The sequence below is a fragment of the Telmatherina bonti genome (genome assembly GCF_933228915.1).
Source record: "Telmatherina bonti genome assembly, chromosome: 2".
In the NCBI taxonomy this organism is placed as follows: domain Eukaryota; kingdom Metazoa; phylum Chordata; class Actinopteri; order Atheriniformes; family Telmatherinidae; genus Telmatherina; species Telmatherina bonti.
The window spans coordinates 27,194,213-27,203,988 of record NC_136620.1 but is presented as its reverse complement, the minus strand read 5'-3'; the positions used below and the strand labels follow the sequence as shown (position 1 = coordinate 27,203,988).

At 38.5% G+C, this 9,776-nt stretch overlaps 1 protein-coding gene across 1 annotated transcript; it reads right to left on the bottom strand.

The window, feature by feature from the left end:
* Positions 1 to 2,028: 2,028 nt before the first annotated feature.
* On the bottom strand, positions 2,029 to 9,543 carry LOC306763374 (pyruvate kinase PKM-like). The gene is made up of 11 exons (XM_079250160.1): positions 9,402 to 9,543; positions 7,910 to 8,088; positions 7,697 to 7,788; positions 6,529 to 6,660; positions 6,242 to 6,428; positions 5,859 to 6,129; positions 5,623 to 5,773; positions 5,381 to 5,533; positions 3,390 to 3,556; positions 2,519 to 2,700; positions 2,029 to 2,406 (listed from the first exon to the last, which is right to left on the bottom strand). Exons 2-11 carry the CDS (start codon positions 8,058 to 8,060, stop codon positions 2,300 to 2,302), a joined length of 1,593 nt encoding a protein of 530 aa, XP_079106286.1. The 5' UTR covers positions 8,061 to 8,088; positions 9,402 to 9,543; the 3' UTR covers positions 2,029 to 2,299.
* Between the last annotated feature and the right edge of the window lie 233 nt (positions 9,544 to 9,776).

Genomic DNA, 9,776 nt, shown 5'->3' with positions numbered 1-9,776 from the left:
GGTCAGTGAGTCAGACCGTCTTAGGATCCTGTCCAGTGGTTATTGGACCTGGGTTTGTTGTGACTCTTCACCTCATTTCACGAGGAGAGACTCAGTCACCAGCCAGTCACTGCTAGTGGGCTCAATCAGTCCTTCATTATTATTATTGTTCTCCTCCAACCACCTACCAGCAGCATCAGCTGGACTTAAGTTTAGGATTCTTTTGAGTGAATTCACTTTAAAGTTGTGTTAAGAAGACAAGATGTAAGATTTTCAACCATTTATTAGTTCTTTTTCATTTTGTTGCCTTTTAACCACCATAACTGATGATTTCATCTCCTGTATGTTAGGTACATTTTATTTTAGCTATTGAATTCAATGCAATAAAATAACATATGGTCAATGATGTTTGTTCTAGCTGTTGATTTCTTATTGAGAGCGAACAGCAGGAGGAGGAAAAGCTGATAAAAATGATGGGAAAATCTCAGACTTTAAGCTGGATTATAAATTGAGAATGTTGCTGTGTTGTTCGGTGCCAAGATTTAAAACAGCCAGAATTATAATCTGCCAGATATTCAAAACAATGACACTTATTTGCCGTTTTCATAGATCGATAACTGTGGATTAGTAAGTAAATATACATTTAATTTAATGCTGCTTTAAAGGTTATTGTAGAAAAACTTATCTTGTTGTTGTTGAGATGAAGCCAACACAAAGCAAATAAAATGCGCAGGCCATTCAGGACAACTAGTCCCCATACTATCACAACATTTTTAATAAGTTTGGGGTTTTTTTTGTTTTTTTGTGGCCCTTTTGCTTAATTTTTCTGAACATTTCTGACAAATCATTTGAGTGTTTTGAATATTGGCAGTCATTTAAGACAAAAAAACAAAAAACAAACAAACCATAAACAAAAAAAAACTAACATTGCAAGGAACTCTTATGAAATCCCCATTAATGCAACATATGATACCCCGATTGAGATGTCTTTGAAAGCCTTATTTCATATCGGCAAGAAAAAGATCAAACCAAATTCTGCATATATACATTTATATTATGTTCTATTTAAGCATTGCAACAGCACAACTCTGTAATTAAAGGGGCTAATCAGTACAGTGTGTACTCAAAATAACTAGCACATGGTGAAATTATCACCAAGAGGTCTTGAACTATTAAAAAGCTGAAATTCAATATCATGCTGAAGTTTGTTTCAGACACCGGCTGGTCTCCTTGGATTGCAAATGCTATGTAAGATTGTTCAGATGATTCAGCACACATGTAAACTGCTGTTTCAGCTTCACAAAAGATGTTGTGAGCTCCCAAATAAAAGTTACACTAGTGGGAAGAAAATCACTTTAAACTATTTTTCATTTAAAATATGTTCAACTGAAATGCAAGTAAATGATGTATATTATTAGAAAATTCAGAAAATTAAACAAGAAAATAATAAGAAACCTACTAATTGCATTTCACTGATCTTTTTCATTGTTATTACATATTAATTGATGCTTATATGTTTTTTGATCTTTTAAAAATAAGTTGCAGCTCGTTCAAAGTGAAGTCTGTTAAAATGACCTCGTGCACAATCACCGCAGAACAGTCAATAAAGAAATGTCTCAGTTCCTATTTTCCTCCTTTGGTTTACCAAATAGAAATATGTAAAAAATCTGAATGGCTTGAAAAATAAAAAGCGATGAAGTGAAATTTTATGTTTAAAGACAAAACTAAACTTTTAGCTGACAGATCATTTAGAATTAATTTCTTATTTTATATTAAGCTTAGATTTATTTACATTTGTTCTAATATTTTTCAATGAGATTGTCTATCTTACAATGTTGTTATTGATTGAATGTTCATGGCTACAAGATATTAGTTCCATCCACATTGCAATTTGAAAAAAAGTGATTCACTTGTCATCTCAACAACCAACATGAAAGTTTTAATTCCCTGGTTCCAGTTTAATAACCTAATGTAACATACTTTCCATTTTTATTTGCCCAAACAGCATTAAATCTACCTGGTGACGGCGTAATGAGTGAAACAAACACAGTCGATCCAACAGTTCCTTTTAATGGATCATGTCAGTCTGAATAGCATAATGTATCAACTGACAGGTGTACATGAAACATGGGAGAAAACAAGAAGAGCAGCAGGATTCAGTCAATAAAGGGGACATGTTGGATAAAGGAATCATGTCTGTGAAGTCTTTTGATGGAGCAGCCTGGTTTGACTTTCTATTGTGAAAAATGTCCAAAACGGGGGGAAGGAAGGTCACATAAAAAAGAGAGAGGAAGTGTTTTTCATTGTCCTTTAATGTAATTTAAGGCACCAGCACAACCCTCATGGTGTTGGTGTAACCGGAGCCTGGGCGCCAGCCCGTCACAACAATGGCTACGTCACCGGGCTTGAAGAATTTGCGATGCTTGCCTGAAAATTGTTAAAAAAAAATACTTTGAGATGAATCCTCTAACAGATTGACATAACTATGAAGTAAAGTTGTTTTACCCAAATAAAATATCAGAAATCTATTTTCACTCACCAACTTCCAGGGCAAAGTTGACGCGCATGTCAACATCCTCAGCCCAGACATCATTGGCAGGCTTGTTGTAGAACACAGGGTAGACACCACGGTACAGGTGAGACTGGCGGGCAGTCTGACCACAGCGGGTCACAGCGATGATGGGAGCACGTGGTCTGTACCTTGACAGCATGTAAGCAGACCTGTGGGCAGCAGAAGAGGTTTATTACAGAGTTACACCTATGGTGTAAACTTCTGTAAAACTAACATTACGTGTCTCTTAATAAAAAAAATATAGAGAACAACACTTTGAGTTAAAATCACACATTCAGTCTCCCGTTGTTTTTTTCTGCAGTGGTAACAATGTTATTTTCAGCATATAAGCTCCACACTAGGCGTCTGCTCATTAGGCACATGGCATGCAGCGAGCCAGCTGCTAACTATAGCTAAGACCAACATCAATAAGTTGCGAGGATAAAGTGAATTATTTGGAGTGAAAAAAACAAATAAATGTTTATGACAAGGGAAATAATGAAAACCATTCACAAACAGCAGGCTATAGATCAATCACTTATATCAGATATGAGTGGTAACTAGTTTAGTGGGACTCCAGTAATTATGAAATAAGTCCACCTGACAGGAATGAACAGGGAGTTAAAATTAACTCCCAAAATGTTAGGGTTCAAATTTCAAAAGGTCATAAGTGGAGAGCAGATTGCGAGTGCAGGAAAATTTGGCACACTTCATGTGAGCTGAGGGCTTGTCCTAGGGAAGGAGCGGAGGCGGCGGGATAGAAATGTACAGTATAATGCATCACTTTCATCGCTCTCTGTGGGTGGTATGGATACTATTACTCAGAGCTTTACAGAGAAGAGTTACAGCATGGATATACCTTCCAGTCTTGGTGAGAACAATGATGGCACTGGCACAGCACTTGAAAGAAGCTTCAACAGCTCCAATGGCAACGCTCTCTGTGGGGTCACGGGTCAGATGGGAGGTGCGGCGAAGCTCCTCAAACATCTGCCTGTGGAACATGGCGGCCTCGGCTTCGCGGGAAATCTAAATATTTGAAAACAGATCATTGGTGAAAGACTGTGGTCACATAGCGAATTCAAACTATTAGTTTGTACTCTGAAGGAGGAAAGAAAGTGATAATTAACCTTAGTGCAGAGTTTTTTTTTTTTATCCCTGAAAGCACACTGAGACATGAAACTAAACAACAGCTGCAGCCATCATGTCCAGGAGCTGCTGCTGTGCACAGCAGGCATTCAAACACTAATTTAGGAATAGCATCATACAAGGCACAATCCAGAAGGCACAAAATATGCCTATTTGGTAGCAAAAACAAACAGAGGGGAAACGTACACAAAATAAAGAAATTGTTTGTAAAATAGTGAATACACTACTTTTCTCTTCATTCTACCAGTCTTGAGATATTCAACCACCAGTATGTAATGTGGTGATAGAAAGTTTACAGAACCATTTAGAATGATGTTTACCTGAAATATAAAGGCTTCTCATTTATCTATGAGGAAAAATTATCCAAATTTGCATAATTCTAAGTCCTTACCATTTGTAAACCTCTCATGTGGAAGTAAAAGCTCAGCATCGGGTGTTTTCAGTCTGTGGGATGATGAGCAATAGTGAGTGGGTGCTATGTTTTCTTTAAAATGCATGGATCTAGAGTTCAGTGTTTACAACACTTATTTTTGTGGAAGTGATACTTTTGAGGCCTTTGGAGAAAAATAAGCAAATTCTTATGTGAAGAGAAAAGGTTATAAAGAGCAAGTTAGAAAAGGCCTCTCATTTGTTTTCTGATATATATATTGTCAACTATACATGTTTATAACTCCAACATTAAGAGAACCCTCCACAAGAAAGATGGATATGGAAGGGTAGGAAGGAGGAAGACATTGCTGCCTATGATGACTATTACTACTTGCCTGGTACTTGTTAAAAATCAAATGGATAAGCTAGAAGACTGATGTAAAAATGTTCTGGGGGAAGAGAAGGTAAAACAAAACTTGCTGGAAAACACCACATCCATTCTGCGAAACAGAGTGGTGGCAGTGTCATGATTTGGGCCTGGTTTGCTACATGGTGTGTTGGCATCATTAAAGAAAGTACCTGTGAATTGTTAAGAAAATGTCACATCTGTCTGTGTAGTGTAAAGCGTATCATGAAACAATGATGGTTATAGGATCAGATGTTGTTTAACCAAAGAATGATTAGGAATGATGGAGAAATTTGTATGATTTGACAGCATCAAAGTCCTGAATTTATGCACAAATATTTCAGAAAGAACAGTTTGGGAGATTAAATTCAACAATATCCCAGAGTTAAAAAAAAAAAAAACTGGGCTGCAATGAGCCATGAAATATTTAGCTGTAGTTACTGTTGCATAATATGTTTAACACTAAATGCAACCAATCTTCAGAAAATTTGTGTTATTTAACTGTATTGTCTTTATGCTCCTTTAGGACTTTGTGAAAATCTGATGGTGTTTCAGGGCATATCTATGCAGAAATATGGTAAGTTATGCTAAGTCCTCAAACTTCCAAACACCACAGCTTATAAATATATCCACAATATTATCATTTAAGGCATCAGAGTTTCAACTAAAGCAAGGGATAACATTTAGTATATATGACTATATTTGACATTGTGTATTTCTGAGCACATAAAGATATATAGTCCTTGTAAAGGAGAATGCTTTGATGATGAAAGTTTCCTTTGCACACTGGCTGCTGCACTACCATCAAACAGTATATGAATAATTTTCACATCAAGCTGACAAAGCAATTAAAACCATCAGCAAACTCTTCTTTTATTGCTATTAACAATGGACGCAATGTTAAAAAGTGCGTACAGAGCCAGTCTTACCATGTGATGTGTGCGTACAGCCTCCAGAGGGTAGTCTCCCTTGGCGGTCTCACCACTCAGCATGATGCAGTCATTGCCATCCAGAACAGCGTTGGCAACATCGCTGGCCTCAGCGCGGGTAGGACGGGGTTTCTTGGTCATGCTCTCCAGCATCTTTTATGAGAAAAACAAGATAACATTTGATATCGGCAAACAGACTTCCTTCTCTTCAAGATTGTACTCCTGCACATGACAACAAAGACCTGTGTGGCACAGATGATGGGCTTGCCAATCCTGTTGCACCTGCCAGTCATCATCTTCTGGGCAAGGAAGACCTTTTCTGTTGGGATCTCAATGCCCAGGTCTCCACGAGCAACCATGATGCCATCGCTAGCTTCCAGGATCTCATCAAATCTAACAAAGAAAGGGAAAAATAATTGTTTAGCACCTGTAAAAACTTTCCTATGGGTTCAGAGGTGACAGCTGGCAAATCACTCACTTGCGAACACCCTCGTGGTTCTCCAACTTGCTGATGATCTTGATATCCTTGCCCTTGTCACCAAGTGCTTTCCTGACAGCCTGAACATCAGCAGCCTTGCGGATGAAGGAGGCAAAGACCATGTCGACACCCTGCTCCACGCCAAACTGCAGGTCCTGCAGGTCCTTCTCAGAAAGAGCCGGCAGGTCAACAGCTGCTCCGGGGAGGTTGACACCCTTCTTGCTACCAAGCATACCGCCGTTCTCAATCTCACACATCAAGTAGTCATTGCCTTAGAAGAAACACAGAAATATTCCCAGTAAGCTACAAAGAAACAACAAGGGACTATTTTGAAAGAAAAAAACCAAATTCCCAACAAACCATCTGTTTGCTGATGTGCTTACCAATTTCTTTGACTTTAAGGGAAATCAGACCATCATCAACATAGATGTGGCTTCCGGTCTGCACAACCTTGGTGATGTTTTTGTAGTCAAGCCACAGAGTCTTCTCATCGCACTTCTCTTTGTACTGGTCATCCAGTGTGAGCTTGATGGTTTCACCCTTCTTGAGCTCCACCTCAGCGGTGCCGCTCTAAAAAAGAGCAAAAGAGACCCCATACAGCTACTTGTTCTCCATAAATAAAAACAAATGGCTAATGTCAGAGCAGATTACAGATTTAACATGAACTCACGCCCTTGATGAGACCGGTCCTGATTTCTGGTCCCTTGGTGTCCAGAGCAATGGCCACAGGCCTGTACTCAACAGATCCTGGTCCAAAGCTCTCAGTTGCCTCACGGACATTCTTGATGGTCTCAGCATGGTACTGTAAAATAAACAAATCTCATCAAACCTCTGTTTAAATCTACCTTTAAGGCATTATACATTTCTTTTGTGATTTTGTTTCAGAAGACAAAAGGTTTTCTCTAAATGCGTCACCCTGTAAGAAAGTAAACTGAAGCTAGCAGAACAACAGGTGGCCACACAGAGAGCTTGACACTGACTGCAAAACTAAATACAGCATATGCATAACAGCAACACATTTTTAGCACATGAATTGCAGTTTCCTTGGGCTAAAAATAGGTGGCATAGACTTTAAGGTACAGCTGTTTCCTGCTAAATATCACAAAAATGCAAAAGTCTGGCAGCTCCTTACATGGATAAGGTGAATATGACATGCAAAAAAAAGCCTTATAAGTGAAACATGCTGTCAACACCAACTGCACTTCTCGGTCTGTATTGACACACACTGCTTCTTCCCTACATGCCTTCCTCTCCTACTGTTGCTGTGAGGGTGACTCCTATTTTTAGCCGTACTGACAACTGCCACACCAATGACAGAGGTCACACTTATTTTCTCCTCTCTGAACAAATCTTCTACTCACTTGGTTGCGATTTTCTGGAATTATCGCTACAAAAGCACATTTTTCATTCATCAGAACAAAGCTTCCGTCACACATGCAACTCAAAATACTCAAAGATCCAGGTACTAGCTATGCATGTCCACTCAGGTATCACTGAAAGAGTCATGACTTTTAAAGGCAAAGGGTCAGTGGTATAAGGTCAACCACAGAGTGACAGTTGGCCACTGAGCGACAACAGATCTAATACTGAATGGTCAAGCACAAGCTCACAGCTCACATTACAGAAAGTTACCAGGCCACAGGAAATGTCACACTGACTGTTGCTTCCAACTGTAAAGGGTAAATCATCACCATAGAATTGCTTGCAGAGGGCAAAAAGCGCGCTGCTGCTGAACTGGTCAGTCTGAATGAAACCTCTTCGGTTTTCATATTTATTTTTAATACTTTAATGCTACAGCAGGCATGCAGGCACAATGATATCGCTTTCCCTTCACTCACTTCGTGTGTACCATGAGAAAAGTTCATTCTTGCAATGTTCATCCCAGCCTTGATCATTTCCTTCAGCATGTCCACAGACCGGGAGGCAGGTCCTGCATAAGGACAGGCAGGTTAACGTCATCATATGATTGTTTAAAACGTTGTAATATGGCAAGCATTACAACTTTCATATAATCAGAAAAAAAAACAGTGGGTGTTGGTAATATGTCTGACCGATTGTGCAGACGATGCCGGTGTTGCGAGACACTGCAGGTTCAGAGTCAATGTCGAGCAGACACATGTGCTCAATGTAAGTGTCTGCCATGGCAGCATGCAGCTGCTGGGTATGCATGATGGAAGAGCCTGAATCCTTTGACTTAGACATGACTGGATCCGTGTCTGCAGGAAAAGTCCTATGAGACAGAAAAGGAACAAGGTATAGGATGGATGAATATCTCTGTACTTTGATAGGCATGCATAAAATGTGTTGTCATTAAAAGATTAAAACAATGGATTCTGCACTTAATCCAAGGGGAAGATATGCAAACAGCAGAACGCCACAAAGCTATAAAAACAATAAATAAAGACCAATGTGACTGGAGAAGTACACATTCATAATTGTGATGCGGCCTTTTTATGGATTACTTTTTTTGGTCTCATGCAGTGCAGATTGTTCATGTAGGCTTGCAGAACAGCCTGTGCAAAGAGCAGGTTCAGCTATACGGGTTTATTGACAGATGTCTGCTATATTCCCTTCCACACATATATTATGCTGCTCAAGTGCAACATTGAGTGGCAATCAGCTGACACTTAATTGCAGAGCAGGAATACAACATGCCTGACAAATACATGTTGCCAGTCCTTATTACACGTGCATGTGTGTTGATACTCCATTCATACTTCCACTAAGCCAAAATATGCATTTTGTGTTGAGTCAGAAGCATTTTGATTAAGCAGAAGTAAGTAATCTAAATAATTCATTTGTCCAAGTATGTAAAACATTTAATGCCATGAATCTGCATTTCGCTCAGAGTGCTTTTAATAAATACAGCACAAACTACTCAATATTAAAGGTGGAGTATGTAAGATTTTCAATATATTCAAAATAAATTAACTAATAAAATAACTACAATCATAATTAGAAAGTTTTTTGAACATGTAGGTTCCAGTCTGTCCATATTTGATGCGTTATTATATTACAAGTTTAATTAATGACAAATGACAAAAAGCACTTTTTTTTTTACTGGTAGGCAAACATTTAAGAAGGGTCTTTGTCATTAAATAAACTTGTAATTTAATAACACATCAAATATGGACAGACTGGAACCTACATGTTTAAAAAAAACTATCTAATTATGATTGTAGTTATTTTTCAGTTACATTTTTAAAAAAATTTTTTATTGAAAATCTTACATGCTCCACCTTTAAACACCGCAACATAATGTACAACAAAGATTATGAAATGTTTTGTTATTTGATTAAGAAAATTCTTTTGAAAATTGCAGAATTGCATATGGACTTTCACTGCCAGATGAGTTATGAACATAATTATCAGATATAACTTGAACCTATATTAACCCAAAGGAGAAAAACGATGTTGCATCAGCCATTTAAATATTTAAATAAATAAATCTAAAGACCGTAAACAAGTGTCCCCATGTATAAATTTCATACAACAGTCTTTAATTTGCTTTCTATTTCGCTGAACCTTGTAAATGTCACTCACCTAGCGGGGGAACTTTGCAGGGACCGATGCGCCACCGCTTACTGAAGGGGCGCCGGTTTTTATTCTAGCCGGGACTACTTTCTTGTGCGCGCAACAGCTGGTGACACCGAAGGGCCTTATTTAGGGACTCTTAAACATAAAGTCCCCCGCTGGTGACATTTTTAAACCTTCCCCCCCCCCCTCCCTCTTCATAGTGAATTATATTTTCTTAGACTATGTCAGTATCAAATTTTTAAAAGAAATTTAGCCAACTGTCCAAACACGGAGAAGTGGAGAGCAGATGTAAGTTTAATTCGCCTGACCAATCATAAAACCTTCCGTTGAAACATGAGCGCGAGCCTGTCTTCATTTCGGATTTGAGACGTCGTCAGCTAT